This window comes from Pinus tabuliformis, chromosome 7 (genome assembly GCF_031772625.1).
Source record: "Pinus tabuliformis cultivar Carrire ecotype Pingquan chromosome 7, CPIR1, whole genome shotgun sequence".
NCBI classification, from domain to species: domain Eukaryota; kingdom Viridiplantae; phylum Streptophyta; class Pinopsida; order Pinales; family Pinaceae; genus Pinus; species Pinus tabuliformis.
This window is the reverse complement of record NC_142293.1, coordinates 310,454,434-310,474,131: the sequence shown is the minus strand read 5'-3', so window position 1 is coordinate 310,474,131 and position 19,698 is coordinate 310,454,434. Positions and strand designations below refer to the sequence as shown.

General features: G+C 36.4%; 1 protein-coding gene across 3 annotated transcripts in view; it reads left to right on the top strand.

The window, feature by feature from the left end:
* LOC149247113 (protein SEMI-ROLLED LEAF 2-like) overlaps positions 1-399 on the top strand; it is a 336,900-nt gene extending 336,501 nt beyond the window's left edge. For all 3 annotated transcript variants that reach the window (XM_089458129.1, XM_089458131.1, XM_089458130.1), the window contains exon 20: positions 53-399. In XM_089458129.1, the coding sequence (XP_089314255.1) occupies positions 53-199 (147 nt within the window). In that variant the 3' untranslated portion in view covers positions 200-399. The remainder of the gene's footprint in view (positions 1-52) is intronic.
* Positions 400-19,698: the final 19,299 nt, after the last annotated feature.

Here is a 19,698-nt window from a genome sequence, read left to right as displayed (position 1 = left end):
ATGGAATGCACTACTTTCCCCTACATCTTATGAATTTCATATCCTTGTGCAGGTTGCGATGCAAAGGGATCAAGGAATGGATAAAATTCCAAGTTCTTGTTATCTATATCGGGGACCATTGCCACATGAGCCTTGGCAGGCAATGCGGCTTCCTGCAGCAAGTCCGTTTGATAATTTTTTGAAAGCGGCAGGCTGTTAGGCTTTCTGATAGCTATACTGGAGTATAAATTAGTGGCTACTTTTCTGTGTTTCTTGGTTGTTTCTAACCTGACTTGTTGGCTGTGTTCCTGGACATTTTTCTGATGCACTCCACGACTTTTCTTATATGGGTTTATAACATGTATATAATATAATTATTGGTTTCAATCTGTTTCCTGTTGAAGAATGTTTTGAAATGTACTTGCAGTGTTTCCAATCCTCAAGTCTACTGTTTTTTTCTAAATATTTGAAGTTCCATTCTCGAATACCCCTGAAGTTTGAAGTTGAGTTCTCTACTGAGAAAGTAGCATTCATGAAGAGTAGAGTTGATTATTCTCTGGCCATATCTTAACAATTTGAAAATGGATGATCTTGGTGCATGGCGTTCACATGACATAATTCAGTATCCATGTTACATGTTCCTGATAATCCTCTTCAAGTAGAGATTATATATATTGTTCAACGTAATTTATATACAGGTAGTCCTTGAAGTGGCAAGCTTTAAACATAACTAATTCCCTTGGAGTTATTTGCTGTCTTTTATGATTTCTGGACCACCAGCCCACCGGAACACAATGCTGAATAATATTGATGATTTAAAGGCAAGCATATGTACTCGACAAAGCACTAAATGAACTCCTAGGATATTCAAGTGCAATCAAGGGTTGTTGGTGATTGCCGTTAAGTAGGCGAGGGACTTTTTGTTTCAGAATGCAGTTTGGGCTCTATGAATGATTAGTTATGTCTTTTCGTTGAACTAATGTTTCACAATTTTTATGCAAGTCCCCAATGACATTCATTAGGCCTATCTTAGAAACCTTGTTATTTCATTTTTTCATTGTACTTAATATATAACACCATGTAGGAAGACAAGCTCCAACATATGAAACCCATCCTGATCATCTTCCACAACAATTCAAGAGCAGACCTAAGAAATATGTTTTCAATAAATAATTATATTTTCTATCTTAGTTTTATTTTTGCAACTTAGGCAGTACATCTAGAGCTTCGCAGAAAAGATTTGTTTCTGGTCCACACCTACAAATATTACACAACAAATGTACAGTTTTAGTGGCATGAACTTTCTATAGAAATTTCATTCATCACTAGTGAAATATTGCTAATGCCCTATACCATCTCACGGGCAGCAAGAAAACCTTTATGCAGAAGCTAAGTTGGATAAGGTTTCCCAACGATGTGAAAGACACCATCAGAAACAATGCATGGACTTCTTGATATAATATGAACATCTTAGATGGAGACAATCCCTCCTAAAGTGCATTTGGAGATGTTATTAAGCAGAGAGGAGATCTAACGGCTTGGAGACACTATTCTAAGATTGAAAGAAGAGCTATTGTCGAATATTTTGTAAGTTTATTGCTGATGTTTTGCATGCTTTAAATGTTTTAAGTAGGGTCTTTATTGATCCATGTCTAAATGCTTATATTTGGTGAAACCTTGCTTTATTATTGCATGTAGAATTGTCTTCTTAATAGCCTATAGGGAAACTCCTAGTGTGCAGACCTTATAAATAATTTCTCCTGAAAATAGTAGCTAGGGTTTTACAAGTGGATTCCCTGGTGCATCCCCCTTACTCCATTAAGGTCCTTGGTATTTAATTCCCTTAAAATTCCATTTTTCCATTGTAGGTTAAGGCATTGATCTCTAAAATGTGTTGATCATTTTAAAATTTAATTAAATCTCCTTAAACCCTCTCTCCTAGACAGCTAGGGAAACCACAAGGGTTTTAAAAGCAGATTTATGTGCATAGTGTGATTTAATTGCATGGGAGTGCCTCTTAATTGTGGGATAATTTGTAAAAACTATATAAAAGCAAAATATAACATCATAAATTGTCTTGCATGCCGTAATAGGGTTGACGTCATACCTATTTATTGATGTTGCATATATCTAACAACCCTAAAACCCTCTTGTTTGCATTAGCCCTAATCTTTATTGGAAATCAGTGGTTCCCTTCTTGTTGAAGATCATTTTAAGGATTTTTTATGGCTACTATATGCCATTGCATGTCGTAATAAAGAACATCAATCAAACCCTGACTTATAGCGGCCTTGTCATAGTCTAATCATTAGAGAGCTTCAATCTTTGTCTTGAATATCTTGGTCATCGTAGGCCCTACCAAGGCCTTTACCTATCCTTAGAGCTCCAAAATAAGACAGCTTGATTCAGTGTTAAAATACCATGTAGGTGGCATAAAGAAGCTGACCTTGTGGTTGAAATCCCACCAAATAGTAGGAGGAAGGTGGTTGAGGTGACAATGGCAACCCCCCTTCATTGTTCCCATAGGGTTTAGCCCTTGGTTGGTGATTCTCTCAATGGACTTGCTAGATTTTGTAGCAATAGTAAACAAGACCCTTGTACAAGCTCTTCACATCTATCATCAATTTAAGTAGGATAATCAAGATGTGATATAGCATTGTTATGGAATTTAGTTTTTGAACACCTTATAAATGCATTCATCCTATGCCTCATCAACCACATCCAATGATCAAATGATCATCCAAAATCTCTTTACTTAACAAAAATACACAACAAATTCTTACAGACATTTGGTGATTGAAGTGGTGCATAAAGATAAAGATATATGACACGTGCACTCAATGAGTAAGTATATCACAAAGATTTATGAGACAAACATGGGATCCAATACCAATTTTAAGTTGGATAGAGTGTGGCTTAATTCACATAGGCAGTTGTAGAGAATCAAGAATTACAAATTCAAACATATCAAATATAACATTTATATTGACAACCCAAATCCAGTATCTTTATAAATGACCAAGCAAAAACACATACTAAATTCCATCATGAACATTTGGTGATTGAAATAGAGCATAAATTTTATGAGACATGCACTTGATGATTGAAGTAGAACATAAATATCTATGAGACAAACATGGGATCCAATAACACTTTGAGGTTAGAGAGAGCGTGGCTTCATATCGATAGGAAATTGTTAAGAATTGACAATTGCAAACTCAAATCTAAGAACAATTATACGCTTGAAGGGTATAAGAACAAACTATTTATGCCTTGATTTATTTACTTATCTTGGCATCCATGATGTAGTATCTTAGGTAATATGAATTACCATGATTAGAAGGGGAGGCATAGATATAAATTTAGACACCATTTTAGATAAACAAACTCCAATTTGATAGGATATGATTTAATGGACATTAAGACACGAATCAAAAGAACAAAGCAAATCATTTCTTCCCTAGTGGATAAAAAAGATTCTTACTTTTGTAAGCCAATTTTTTTATTGAGCAACAATTTTCCCATTTACACCACAAAATGTGACAATTGTTTTCTATGAAAAGGAGGAAATGGTAAGTGTTTGTGAGTGTATTTCTCAAAATACATTGTGCCTCAACTAAGGGGAAAGGTCCTAACCCCCCACGAGAGAACCAAGAGGCAACACTTAGACAAGACATCCATTGTTATCTAGATGGCCTTGCCTCTCACTTTAGGCTAAGGAAGGGGGTTCCTAACCTAAGGAGGGTGTTCCTAGAGGTCATATAGTAAGGAAGGGAAGGGGATCTAACTTGGCTTTGATAAAAAGAGTATATCATTGACACTATTCACTCTCAAAGATATAAAGCAAGCTTAGTAGCAAATCAAATATGCCAAACATCAATTATGAACAAGCCTTAATGTGTTAATCTTGAAACACGATACTTTCTTAAAGCGATGCTTGAAAAGGTAAAAATGAAGCCTTGTTGATATTCTCATATGCCATGAAATCAATCTGAAACACAAGATATTCAGAATTGGTATCACAACATCGCATCTACTTACTATGTCATTAGCATTAAGGGTTTTCAACAATAGATGACAATCTTGTATCATTCAATAGTGAACATCAACTAAATAATGATCATTTGTAACATGTGCCATGATATGTTATGTCAACAAACAATGTTAAACACTATGCTCTATCACAATCGCCACATTGATATATAAACAACGCTATGAAATCAAGAAAATACATTAGTTTTTAAGGCACCTTGAAACATCTTTATTACTATTAGAAATGCAGCGTTTAATCACAGAGAAATGACAAGAGTAAACAATGATCAATATCAAAACACTTGAGAGATCATATCATGCAATAATTCCCAACAAAGGACGACAAATCAATTCTCAACTCATGACAAGAAAATATAGATTTCCGGTGGTAAGTCAATAGTGAACAAGTTCATGTATACGAAGCATATTAAGGTCCATGTGTCACAAATTACTTCCAATAGTTTATGAACTACATTTAGAATGTATGGTTATTGGGTTATTGTGTCTAGAGATAACCACTAAAGGTGCCATAATGATCTACTTTATGTGTCCACAACAATCATAAGGGGAGGAGGTGCTAGTGGATTGAAACCAAAAAAATGTGAAGTATATTTAAATGATATTATTCACTCTAATGACTTTAGTACGTAACAACCATCATTCTACATGTAAAGAACACTTTAAATAAAAAATAATGAATTTACCATTGTGAATTAAAGCAAATCACAAAAGAATTTCTTAGGGGCATTTAGACTATATTCCATATGAGCAATTTATATTGTTGTAGCTAAGGTCCAAATAGGTTCAAAGGCATTCATGAGATACACCAATATCCTCATAGTTAGTATCCTTTAAAATAACGAGTAGTGAATACCCACATCTATATAAATTCCAAGGATCTAAAAGTGAGAGAATTCCTCTAAATAATGACAAACACATTCAAATGTTCACAACAAAAGTGAAGTGATGATCTCTTATGGTCCAAGTTTGCTTACTACTTGGAACTCAAGAAAACTCGGCAATAGGTGAGTGCCTAAACCTTTGAAAAATAATTTATTATTCCATCATTGGTGATTTTTTGGGTGTATTTGTTGCATTGGTGTGCCTTTAATGATTTTCAGATCAGAAATGAGCAGAAACATTGTAAAAGAAATCATGTAACAAGATTGTTCTTAATAGTGCTCATAAAATAACATAAAGGTGGATCCACCATCTTCGCCATGGTGGTCAATATGTTACGTACCCACTACCTTCCTACTAGGACTCCAATATAGCTACACGAATTTGGTCTTTCCAATGTTGAGTTGCACATAATATTGATCACTGGTATGTTGATTCTTCAACTATGGCTGCAATTTCAATCACTAGAGTAGAACAGTTAAACAAAAAAGGTTACTTGTACTGGGATAGTAGTAGGGATTGATCCATGCATCTTGAGCTTAAATGATTTAGTAGTGCAAACAAGTGAGAAAAGAAGTAGCTAAAATAACAACTTGGAATGTAGTAATGGAGTGGTCTTTTGTTTTGTGTTGGGTGGAGTTACAGGGAAAAGAATTGGATTAGGAGTTAACTTTTGCTTCGTTTGGCAGGCTACGTTGAACCCTCTCTTTGCCTCTATCTTATCTCTGTCACATTTAATTTATGTGATGTGAATCACCATAATCATCTTGCATAACATATATCATCCTAGACTCTACCTATCATTACCACAGTTTGGCATTCCAATCCCTATATTTTAATACACAAAGTATATATATTTTGCCTTATATTATTATTTGAAGTTTATTAATTTCCCATTTATTTGATCAAAGTTATAACTTATTTTATTTTTTGAAATTCCAAATAAAGGTTTGTTTTGGATTGTCTTTAAAAAGTAAAAGGTAACTTATGTCTAGATAATTTTTTTAAAGATGGTTTTAAATCAATTTAATAGAAACAATAATTATCTTTTTTTTTCTTTTTGCTTTTTTTCCTTTTTGTGGTTCACGAATCCCAGGGGGAATTACTTGTTGGCTCAACCACAAAGCCTGAACTAGAGAATGTCAAGAGACTTGAACTGGAAACCTCCCAATAGCAAAGGTTCTTTTAACGACCAATTGAGCTAACCCTCGAGGCTACAATCATAATTATCTAATATTTTCGCTTTTATCATTTTTAAAATTATTTTGTCGAAGTTAATAAGTTTATTTTTGTTTTTCGAAATTTCGAATAAAACTTTATTTCAGATTGTTCTTGAAAAGTAAATATTACTTTTGGAATTTTCTAATAAAACTTTGTTTTGTTATCACTAGTTAAATATTGCTAATGTCGATAATGCCTTATACCATCTCATGGACAACAAGAAAGCCTTTATACATAATCTAAGTTGGTTAAGGTTTCCCGGCCATTTGAAAGGCACACCATAAAAAACAAAGCGTGGTCTTCTTGATATAATATGAACATCTTAGACTGAGACAATCCCTCTTAAAGTGCATTTGGAGATGTCTTTTAGCAGAGAGGAGATCTAATGGTCATTGGTAAACTATTTGAAAACATTTTACCATAAGGAGGTGAATTTCAACATGGGATTTTTTTTTTTTTTTTTCAGGTTTATCAACACTGATTGGCTTCCACTATTTTTTCTAAATTCAATAGCCAAGGTTAAGGAGTGTTGTCACATGAAACAAGCTTCATATTTTGAAGACTTTTGGTTTTTGTTTGAATGTAAGAAAGGGAGCCGCTAACAATAGTAAAAAAAATTAATTGTACTTTTGGTTGCGTCCTTAGTAGCTTTTTAGATGCCAACGTGTAATAATTATGAACTCTAGAAAGAATTGTATGTCTATTCTCACTTTGTGTAGATCTTGTCTACAATAAAACATTCAATGAACCCTTTTTGAATTACTACATTCACGAGGGGCAGAGGGGATGCTCTATAGATTGAGTTGTACCAATTGGGACAACCCCTGATCAATCCCTAATGAGTTTTAGTCATCTTATGGTAAACACTTTGGATTCCTTGAGACTCTAGATGTTGGATGACCTATTAATTTTCCAACTGTGTAGAACAATGATAATTAATATTATGCTCTTTATGTAGCACAATCAATTAATCCAATCAAAAGCTTGGGTTATATTAGCCTATATATTCTTGTTATGTAGCACATCCAATTGATCTAATCAAAAGCATGGGTTATATTAGTCTATGGACATACCTTCTAGACTTCTTTATGAATTTCGTCAATGACTGATACCTTGCCAATGTTACATAAACATACCTTTGTAGTATGTTAAGTTTCTAAGATGGTAATTTTCACACCTCACATGCCTTCTATACTTCTTTATGAATTCCGTCAATGATTGACACCTTGCCAATGTTATATTATTATACATGTGTAGTATGTTAAGTTTCTAAGATGGCAATTTTCACACTTCGTAACAAAATTGTTGATACTCCTAAAGCTAGTAAAATTTTCTAGCACAACTAAATATATTATGGGATCTCATTGTAGGTTTGGTTTTTTTTTTTGCAAAGTTGCATGGATTGTTGTGTGATTGGAATTCAATGCATGTTGAAATTAGGAGTATTGGAATTGGAATTCAATGCATGTTGAAAGTAGGAGTGTTGGAATTGACTGTGTAATCTTAATATTTTATTATTATATATTTAACTTATATCTTGTAAACATAAAAACAAAGTTTTGGAAAAACATAAATATTTGTTTTCAATTTCATCATTCATACAATGATAATTCATATACCAAATTTGGATTCATTATTTGCACAATCAAACATAAATAAAATTTAGAATTAAAAATTTTGGATTTTGAATAACAAACTATTAAATTCTTAATAAAAAATTATATTCCTACATAAACAAAAATTGTAAAGTCTAACATTAAGATTTTATTTTAGATATGCCAGAATTAGGATTGATAAATTACATCATAGATTTATAATCATATGAAATGAGGGTTTTTCGGTAAAAGTAAAAATTTTAAAATGTTGCACTCCAAATTGACTAAATATGAGTATTGATATGCCAAATCCATTCTCCAAATTCTTGTTTTTACATTGTCATTATGCTAATGCTCTTCAAATTGTTAATGTTATGCTGTTACTATGTTTTTGTCAGTGCTTTCGGGCCATAACCCCTCACAATTTGCAAATGAAAGTGAAAAAATGGTGTTGAGGTTTAGGTTTTGGTTTTCTAGAATTTGCGCATTACTTATTCTTCTTATTTTTGTAGGTCCTTCTTGTAAGTCCCGCCCTCGTCATCTTTCCTTCCATATCCTTCATTTTCACATGCAACTTTGTTGTTACTCACTTTAATTGACATTGTTTATTAATAAAGACTATGTTTCCTCTTTCTAAAAATGGGTCCATTACATGTTAAATTATTTTTACTTATAAGAACTAGTCGCAATATGCTTTGGAGATTTTGAGATTCCAATTTGACTATTCTACATCTCTCCTTGGTGATTTGAGTAGTCTTTTAGTTGTCATTGCGGAGAGGGTTAAACTATTAATCAAAGTATTCTATAATTGTAAATGTTACCCACCAAAAAGTGGGTAACACCATAGAAGAAAATTTTCTCCTCCTTGGACAATAAGCCAGCCAACAACCCTATTGATCAGGACTTGATATGGTGCCATGGACCCTCCACTTATATATTCTCTAGTCATATTTCCTTCTCCCATCCAACATTCCTCCTTGAAGGAAGGTGGGTCATCCATTGGCATGTATGCTTACCTTTTTGCAATCATTTTTCTTATTGTTTTGGGGTATACTAATATGAATCAATAGGTGATCGAGATAATTAACTAGTTTTAACTATATTCTTGTTCCCTTCCTTCACCTAGGTGGTTTTTCTTTGATCCTAGTCCAATGGGACCTTCTCTGAGGCCTTAGGGTTATAGGAAGAACACTATAGGGGAGCTATGGATATTCCATACTTACTACTTTCCATCATTTCATCTATTACACTTCTATTCTTTGGGTAGGTGGTCATTAGTCATGGGATTGGCACTCTCTCATCCTCATCCTTGTATAGGGAAAAAAAGATTGTCCTAGAGGTTGATGTAGCTAAAACAAAGATAAAATCATAGAAAGACATAATAAAATAAATGGAAAAATGAAAAAGGTGTCCGGGATTAAAATTATCACATGGGAAAAAGCCTAGCTTGAGCTCTACCCCCTCATTAGCCATCACCCTGTTCCTACAACATTTGATGTGCCACACATGAAAAGGAACCCTTGTATTGTCCCAACCCTAATGAACAATAAAGTCAAATCATCTTAAGGGGTAGTAAATGCTAAATCTCTCACATGTGAGCTTCGGCTCTTGAGCTATGCACCATATTAGAACATTATTATAAAAAAGTAAAAGGTGCACTAGAAGAGTGGATAATATGGTCCAAGAAATGGGTAATTCATGCCTCCAGGATTGCTCCACCCTTACATCTATACACCTAGGATGTTGGACCACCATTGATTGGTCACTTAGCTATTGCACTTGGCTCTAAAGTCTTGCCCACTCCATTACCACCATCTATAGTTGCACTTATGGATTGATGGGTTGACCTAGGACTTGTCACTTCCCCTTTGGGGTTGGCAACACCTAATAGTGTTATCCACCTAGCCATCACAAACATAAGAAAGAGAAAACTTATACAAGACTTGGTCTAGTTAGATATTTGATTATAATATTTGTCTGAAGTATTGGTTGTGCCCTTAACATTAAGTATGGTCCACTATGATGCATATATTTTCTTACTTACCTAATGATTGGTTGATTTACACTTGATCTTAAGGAGGTTTTGTGAAGTGATCCACATCACAATAGTAGATACTTCTTGAAGTGATTGTTCCACCACCTTAGCAAAGGAGTAGATCTCATACTACCCAGTGCAAAGAAATAGATTAGCTTTGATGATGCATCATTTCCTACCTAGAGGGGAGTGTTGGGCTATTTAAGGGCTTCATATGATGCTTGACACCGGGAGGAACCCTAGATGCTAAAAAGATGATCCCATAATGGTTAGTGTTGGAGATATTGATGATGTGCCCAATGGACTCAGGATTCCCTTGATATTGTTTAATGGGCATCACTTGACTCAGAGCCTAGATGATGATAGTCATCCTTGAAATGACATGGGAGGGCTTGTACATCGCCTTGGAGCCCTAACACTTGAGCTAGTTGATGCCTCACCACCATTTTTTTCCTTTGTGAGGGTGATGTAGAGCACTTTTTGGGCATAACATCTTGGCATGGAGATACTTTTGATGGCTTGTACATGATCCTTAAGCACTTTCTAGAGTATGGAGCACTCCTTAGCCCTTACCTCACATTTTGAGGGTTAATTGAGCTCATTTGGAGGGTGACCTCACACTATTGGAAAATATACTCACAAGTGTGGGATTTTATGGCATAGTTGTCTTGTTTTTTATCTATGAGGTTGACTTGTAACCTCTTTCTTATGGAATTCTCAAAAGTGAACTTGTCTTCAAGGCTTTTAGGCATTTTTATTTGTAAAATGAGTAGAGGAAGGCTCATATGTATAAAGCCTCCCCCTCACTTCATTTATCATCATCACACAAAAATTTGGCCTCTCTAAAAAAATTGTGACTTGACTCCTTGTTCACTATTTGGTGTGATCATTTGGGATGTGATTTTTGGCTTGGAGACACTATTTTGGGATTGAAAGAAGAGTTATTGTGGAAGAATTTGTAAGTTTATTACTGATGTTTTTCTTGCTTTAAATGTTTTAAGTAAGGTCTTTATTGCGGTATGTATAAATGTTTATATTTGGTGAACCTTTGCTTCATTATTGCATGCAGAATTGTATTGTTAATATCCTACAAGGAAACTCCTGGTGTGCAGACCTTATAAATAATTTCTACCCTCACAAGAACAATAGCTAGGGTTTTACAAGTGGATGCCCTAGTGCATCCCCTTACTCAATCAAGGTCCTTGGCATTTAATTCATCCCCAAGTACACATCTGTATTTATTGATGTTTCACATATTTAACAACCTTAAAACCCTCTTGTTTGCATTAGCCTTAGTCTCTGTTGGAAATCAGTGGTTCCCTTCTTGTTGAATATCATTTTAAGGATTTTTTAATGCTACTATATGCCATTACATGCCCTAATAAAGAACATCAATCAAACCCTAAATTATAATAGCCTTGTCACAGGTCTAATCATTAGAGAGATTCAATATTTTTCTTGAATATCTTGGTCATCTTAGGCCCTACCAAGGCCTCTACCTGTCTTTAGAGCTTTAAAATAAGTTGGCTTGAGTCATAGTATTAAAATACCATGAAGGTGACATAGGGAAGCCTCCCTTTGTTGAGAAATCTAGGGGCAACTAGATTAGGTTATTTCTCTTACTTCGATAATTGTTTGTGATATGTTTTTACTTAAATTGATTAGCTTCTTCTTTCACTTGATTATTATTAGTATTCTCCTCATAAAACAGCTACCAAATCATAAATAACAATAAGACAAGAGGACATAAGATATAGACGATCAACCAGGGTCAAAACCTCTCCAACTGAGAGGAAAACCCACAAGAATTCTTCTTTTCTTATATAACTTAACTTGACAAATTTCAAGACCTATGACCCTTGACCAAGTCCCTCCAATATGAAGTCAAATATTTCTTGATGAGGTAGCAATTCCTTAGCAAATTCTTCTGCAATTTTGATACCCAACAAATTCTTCTACAACTTTGACCTACCCAACAAATTCCTCTACAACTTCGTCTTTCCTAACAAATTATTCTACAGAAACCCTAGCCTTTGCATGTGTGGATAATACTGGTTGATTGTTCCTCATTTCCTCTTTTCTTGAGTTGAATTTCTCTCCTAGAGAACCCGACTTGCAAAGTGACCTTGACGATGTCCTAATTCGACTTTTGCAACTCGGCCTATTTTGTTGCAATAAATTTCCTAATCTTTTCGCACATGTGGAGAGAATTAGCCCAAAAACAATCCAAAAAACTCATCCTTTTCTTCTTCCTTCATCCTTCTTTTCTTCACACCTTTCTCTCTCTTGTGATCAAACTTGTGTGAGTGAATTAAATGCTCCAAGTGAAGTTGAAGTCTCCCTTATATATAGGTCTTTCATTAGGTCGAATTGCCCCTTCTAGGTTAACTTGTCCATGTGTGTAGGCTGACTTGATCTTTTGCATTATGACGAGGTCTTGGAGGGTCTTTTGACTCAAATAATTTTTTCTTTACAATATGTAACATGCCCAAATGGGTCTTCAATGCATGAGAATGCCTCAATTGACTTGTAGACTAAATAACAAGCCCTAGAAGCACTCAATGGCTGTTTGACCTAAAAATAAATGTCCCTTGAGCATGAAACCCATGCCTCAAGAACAAAAAAAATATTTATTTTATTTTTATATCAAATACATAAAATCATGATTACATAGTTCATTATGAAGACCGAACCTAGTTACATATTTCAACACTCCCTCTTAACCAAGGAGGTATTCATAATCCATACAAGGTACTTGGACATTCTCAATATGAAGAATTCTCATAAGAACAGTCGGATTGGTAAGCCATATTAGAGCATCATATCAACTAGCATTGTCACATAGCAAGGCCTTGACTAACAACTCTATCTCTCCACAAGATTAGAGCACAATTTTGGTGAGACCAATGACTGATAGATATCATCATCATTGTCTCTCAAGGCACATACAGGGTATTTCCTTCCAGGACTATTCTTATCTTGGATTTCCAGTCCTCAAAGTATATCGGTCCTCTTCAACTACTCTTATCTTTAATTCCCTACCACATTCTCAAATAGTATCGAATGCCATATGTTTACAAAATCCTCCATTCTTTTTTCACTATATGAAGACAAGAATGATGTGTCTTTCTCTCCCTCTTAACTAGGGAAGATATACCCATTCCTATGAAGGAATGTACCCATGTTCCCTCTTATCCAGGGACTTGTTAAGGTTCCCTCTTATCGAGGAACTTGTCCAAGCTCCCTATTAACCAAGGACTTTTCCAAGCTCCCTCTTAACTAGGGACTTGCTTCCAACAACTTTTTGCTCTTTGGTGGAGATCATGATACTATCAGCTACTTGTGGGGCTCCTTCCTTGGATGTCATGAAGTTCATACTTTATATTATTGAGCCTACATAATTTGTAGGGCATCAACCATCCATCACTTTCCTTCATGAGCTAAATCAGTCATGTCATCCTTCTCCTCATTTGAAAGTGATCTTCTAGTCCGCATCTGGTCTTTTTCTTTATACTGCTTTGTTTTCCACGTCATGTTCAGAATATTCCATCAAATCTCATGAGTTCTAGTTGTACGTGACATATACAACTCCTTTTTTGATAGCCCTGTATCAAACCATCCAGATGTTGTTCAAAAATGAAAAATGAACATGAAATCAAACTAACCTTATGTGATGGTCTTTCATCATGACATTTTGCTTGCCTGCAACATCAACACCCTGCATATTCATAAACACATCTCCAAGACTTCATATGTCAAGGGTCTCCTTTCTTTACGGATGTTATCAGGGTCTTCATAGCTTCTTTATGGAAATGGCTTAGCCAATTCTTCTATTCATCAGATTTTGACTTTTTATTTCTTACATGACCGTTGTTGCATCTTTCATGATCTCTTTCTTTCTTCACATATTGCTTCATAGGAACTTTCATCCATGGTTCATTGATCTTTGTCAACTACCTCATATTCCATATGAGGACATATTATGTTTATTTCATCTTATCAATATGTGAACCATGCCTTCATGCATCTTTTCAAGGGAAGGTATCCTTGATCATGCTCATGAGATGGAACATTTACCCATGTTGTCTACAACTATTCTAGGTTTTAATCCCGTACAAAAATTACCTGCATACGAATTCTAAAACACAAAAAATAATGCGAATAATGCGAGAGCAGAACACATAAAACACATATACACAAAGATTTTCCCCTGGATCCCAAAACCGAGACTACTAGCTTGATTTTTCATTATGGTCCTCTCAATGTTATAATACATATTTATACATGCCGAAGCACCCAATACCATGGACCGCAAACCATCGCGTCTAAAAACATGTGCGAAAATCATGCAAAACCATAGGTGGGTCCACCCAACCTAACATAGGGTCCAAAACCATAATTTTCCAGGGCGCTGCCCTGGACCCCATAAAGTGGGGTTACGGGTGCCCCTCAAACCCCCTATTAACTACGTGGAAAGAACATAACACAACCCAACATTCTCCCACTTGTTGTTTTCTTTCCATAGGGGGCCACAAGAGAGCTTAGTCATTTTTCCAGCCCTGAAATGCCCATTGTCTCTCTACACCAAGAGAACTTCTCAGAGCTCACAGATTTTGTTAATGCATCTGCAGTATTCTTCAAAGTGTCCACCTTTACCAGCAACACCTTTTTGTCTTCTATCATATCCCTCACAAAGTGATATTGAACATAAATGTGCTTTGTCATTGAATGATATGCGGGGTTCTTTGCCAAGAAAATTGCACTTTGGCTATCACAGTCTATCCTTATAGCTTCCTGTACTAACCCCATACTTGGACACAATCTCTGCAACCAAACTGCTTCCTTACTTGCATGAGTGGCTACCATGTATTTTTCCTCTGTAGTTGACAGTGCCACTACAGATTGTTTCTTACTCATCCAACTGATTTCACCTCCAAATAGGTTAAACACATACCCACTTGTAGATCTTCTCTAATCCAGATCTCCAGCCCAGTCTGCATCAACAAAGCCATGAATATCCAACACTTTGTCCAATCCTGGTCTTCCTTGGTAGCACAAACCATAATCACTAGTGCCACGCAAATACCTAAAAACCCACTTCACTACTGTCTAGTGCTCCTTCCTTGGTTTTGACATAAACCTGCTCAATACTCCCACTGCATGTGCAATGTCTGGTCTAGTACAGACCATTGCATACATTAGGCTACCGACTGCACTTGCATATGGAACACGGGACATGTCCTCTTCCTCTTCTTGTGTCTTGGGACACTGTTCAGCAGAGAACCTCACACCTATAGGAATAGGAACCTTCATCGGTTTACTATCCTACATATTAAACCTCTGCAATATTGTCTCGACATACTTCCTCTGGTTTAACTAGAGCTTCCTCTTTGCCTGATCTCTTTTAATTTCCATGCCCAAAATATAGTTTGTAGTACCAAGATCTTTCATGTCGAATTTGGAGGACAATTGGGTCTTCAAATCCTAGATAATTTCTTTGTCATTTCCAACCACCAACATATCATCCACATACAAGACCAGATAGATAACACGGTCACCAATTAATTTAAAATACACACAGTGATCTGCTTTGCTTCTGGTGAAGCCAAGTCCCCGTATAAATGTATCAAATTTCTGATACCACATCCTTGGTGACTGTTTTAACCCATACAAAGACTTCTTTAACTTACATACCAGTTCTTTCTTACCCTTCACCGCAAAGCCTTCAGGTTGCTTCATGTAAATCTCCTCTTCCAGATCCCCATGAAGAAATGTTGTCTTCACATCCATCTGTTCTACTTCAAAATCAAAATCAGCAGCAACAGATAAAAGTAATCTAATAGAAGTTACCTTGGCAACAGGAGAAAAATTATCACCAAAATCAATTCCCGGCACCTGGGAATAACCTTTTGCTACCAACCGAGCTTTGTATTTCTCCATTTTTCCTTTTGCATTTGTCTTTTTTTGAATACCCATTTGCTGCCAATGGGTTTCCTTCCAGCCGGCAACTCCACCAGATCCCAAGCCTCATTCTTGTGCAAAGATGTCATTTCATCAACCATGGCCTCTTTCCAGAGTTTTCCATCCTCTGAATCGACTGCTTCCTTCACAGTTCTGGGATCATCATCAGTAACAGACAAAGCAAAATTTGAACAGAAAGCAGATGGACTATACCTTTCAAGCTGCCTTCTTTCTTGAACTGGTCTTCTCATAGCCAGAGTTTGTGGCTCTTCATCTTCTGATTCCTCCTCTACTGTAGAGCTTGATTCTTCCTCCTTTAGCTCAAACTCTATCTTCTCAGGTTCCTTTTGTTGGACTTCATGTTTAATAACATCTTTCACCTCTTTGAACACCACATCTCAGTTGTACACAACCTTCCATGTGACTGGGTTCCAAATCTTATAACCCTTTAAACCCTCCTTATACCCAATAAAGATGCACTTTTCAAATTTACTATCCAACTTGGTTCGTTTCTCCTTTGGAACATGTACATATGCATCACATCCAAATACCCTCAGATGTGAAAGAGAGGGTTTCTTACTAGTCCATACCTCTTGTGGAGTCTTATCCTCCAATGCTGATGAAGGTGACATGTTGACCAGGTAACATGCAGTATCCACGGCCTCTGCCCAGAATTCCTGTCCTAACACGACACCATTGAGCATGCTTCTTTCCCTTTCCATCAATGTCTTTTTCATTCTTTCTGCAACTCCATTTTTCTGAGGTGTATATGGAGTAGTCTTTTGTCGTGCTATACCACACTTCTTACAGAATTCTTCAAATTCCTTACTGCAAAACTCTCCACCATTATCTGTCCTCAGCACCTTTATCTTCTTCTCTATCTGGTTTTCCACCAGAGCCTTAAATTCTTTAAACCTGTCAAAGACTTTAGATTTCTTCTTAAGGAAATATATCCATGTATTCTTTGAGAAGTCATCTATAAATGATACATAGTACACAGACTTACCCAGTGATGGAACCTTCATAGGTCCAAACACATCATTGTGCACAAGCTCTAATATCTGTTTCACCCTCTTACCACCAAAAGGGAAACTCACCTGATTCTGCTTCCCATATACACAATTTTCACAGAAATCAAAATCCAGAGAGCTATTACTCATATCTTCTACCATACCTTTACCATGAAGTATTCGAAGATCCTTCTCTCCAATATGTCTAAGCCTTTGATGCCAAAGCATGGTCTTCTCGCCAGAGACCACTAGATTTTCTGCTCCACTTTCAGGAACCATAGAACTATTGCACCCATCAATAACAGTGCTACCTTGTAGCTTGTATAGAGTTCAAATCCAAACTCCCCGCATCAATACCAGTGCTCCCTGAACCATTTTGTAGGTATCTTTCTCGAACACTGTTTTTACACTTGCATCATCCAACTTGCTTACATAAATCAAATTTCTGGCTAATATAGGAATATGAAGAACACTTGGAAGCATTCTAACCCTTCCACCTTGCAACTTCAACTTTACTTTTCTGCGACCAATGATTCTAGCCTTCTTGTCATCCCCCAAGAAGACATCACCACCATCATATTTCTCATACTCGCAGAACCACTCTCTATGGGGAGTGAAGTGAAAGGATGCACCTGAGTCAATCAACCATGCCGCATGATCTACATGTGTACTTGAAGAGGCCAAGTACACATCCCCACCTTCATCTAAGGTGGTTTTCGCCTCTGCAGAAGGAGCCTCATTAGATCCCTTTCCTTTGTCAGGAGATTTAGATTTACAATCCCTTTTAAAGTGGCCTTACTTTCCGCATTTCTAGCACACCACCTTTATAGGTTTTCCTGGAGATTTAGATCTCCCTCTAGATTTAGATCTCCCACTCGATGACTTATTTTTGTTTCTGTTCCGGGATCGTCCTCGTACAGACAAGGCATCACCATTCTGACTTTCCATATTTTTCCATCTCATCTCCTCCGTCAGCAAGGCTGAGACTATTTCATTAAACTGCAAGGCAGTTGCATTGCTACCTATTGCAATAACTAGACTATCCCACGAATCTGGTAGAGAACACAACAAACTGATGCACTTATCTTCATCTAAAATTTTAATATCAACAGATGCTAACTAACTTACCACAGTGTTAAATGGTTCAGATGCTTTGTCACCGAGTCTCCATCTTTCATCCTCAAGTTATACAGCTTTTTCCGCAGGAACAGTTTATTCACCAAAGACTTAGATTGGTACAAAGTCCCTAACTTGTCCCACAAAGCCTTCGTCGTAGCTTCCCCTGATACATTCAACAATACTGAATTTGAGACACACAATGGTATTGTGCTCTTTCCCTTCTGATCCAACTTCTGCCATTCTTCATCGGACACTCCCGTGGGTTTAGTACCCGGATCTACCGTGATCCACTGATCTTTATCCACCAACAGATCCTCCATCTTGAGTTTTCACAACTCAAAACTCTGACCTTTAAATTTCTCGATCTCTATCTTTCCACTGCTCGCCATCTTCTTTCACTACCAGAATCGATCTCGCAAATCTCCCACTGAACAAGGTCTACCACAGGCCTGAGTGAAACCCCTTAGCAACAAAGGCATCCCCTTGAAGCCAAATCTGCTCCAATACCAAATGTGGGTTTTAACCTCGTACAGAAATTACCTACATACGAATTCTAAAACACAGAAAATAATGTGAATAATGTGAGAGAAGAACACATAAAACACATATACACAGAGATTTTCCCCTGGATCCCAAAATCGGGACTACCAGCTTTATTTTTCATTATGTTCCTTTCAATGTTATAATACATATTTATACATGCCGAAGCATCCAATACCATGGACCGAAAACCATCGCATCCAAAAACATGTGCGAAAATCATGCACAAAACCATAGGTCGGTCCGCCCAACCTAACATAGGGTCCAAAACCAAGTGGGGTTATGGGTGCCCATCAAACCCCCTGTTAATTACGTGTAAAGAATATAACACAACCCAACAACTATATGATGACATGACTTAATCTATCAAATATATACATACCTCTTTTCTCCTTTTGGTCATCTAGACTTCCTTTGGAAGCTTCCTTTCCATGATTGAGATTACTTCAATCATTTTGACCTGCTAAACTCCTTTGTCACCATACCATCATCCTTCTAAACAATGTATCCCACATAGGGTGGAATGATTAGTGAGACACTTTCTTCTTCCAAGTAGAGGTGAACCTTCTAATCAAGATTCCAACAGAGGATCTTGATTATCCTCGTCCTGCAAATGATCCTTCCAAATGGTGATGATGTGTGATGAAATATTTTTATCCTTCATCATGCTAGATGACTTTCTTCTAACCATATGTATTATCTATGCTTTCAATGAGGTTATCAAGAGCTACTTCCTTTATATAATGGCTGCTACATCCATGTAGACTTATTATTTCACTTATTCTTTCAAGCTTATCTAACTATGTCATGAGCTCTTAATTCCATGGTATGCTTCTAATATGATGTCATCTTCTACTATGATGCATCCTTACATTGTTGCCTGCCATGATAGTTATTATTTACAAAACTAAAAAGAACTAAGTGAAGGAAATTATCTCATTCATAGTAGAGATCTTTCACTTCCTCCTTTGATTTCTTCTTCTCAAGTTCTTCCACTTCTTCGGTGACATGGGATTCATACCTTTTCTTGTTGTCCTTATTGAGTTTTAGACAATCTCTCTTGTAGTTCCCATATTCCTTACAGCTATGGCATTGGACTTTTGGCATATTCTTCTTCTTTTTATGAGAACCAAAGTTCCCAAATTTTCCTTTTATCTTAGTCACGGCTGCAAATGTTTGAACCGGTTCTCTGTTGATTTGGGGTAGCATCAGATGTGCTCTAGCCATGAAAATTGGTGGAGAGGCTAAAGCACATGAGACCTCCAAGACAAAGAAATAGTTTTGGAAAATTCCATCTGGGTGAGGA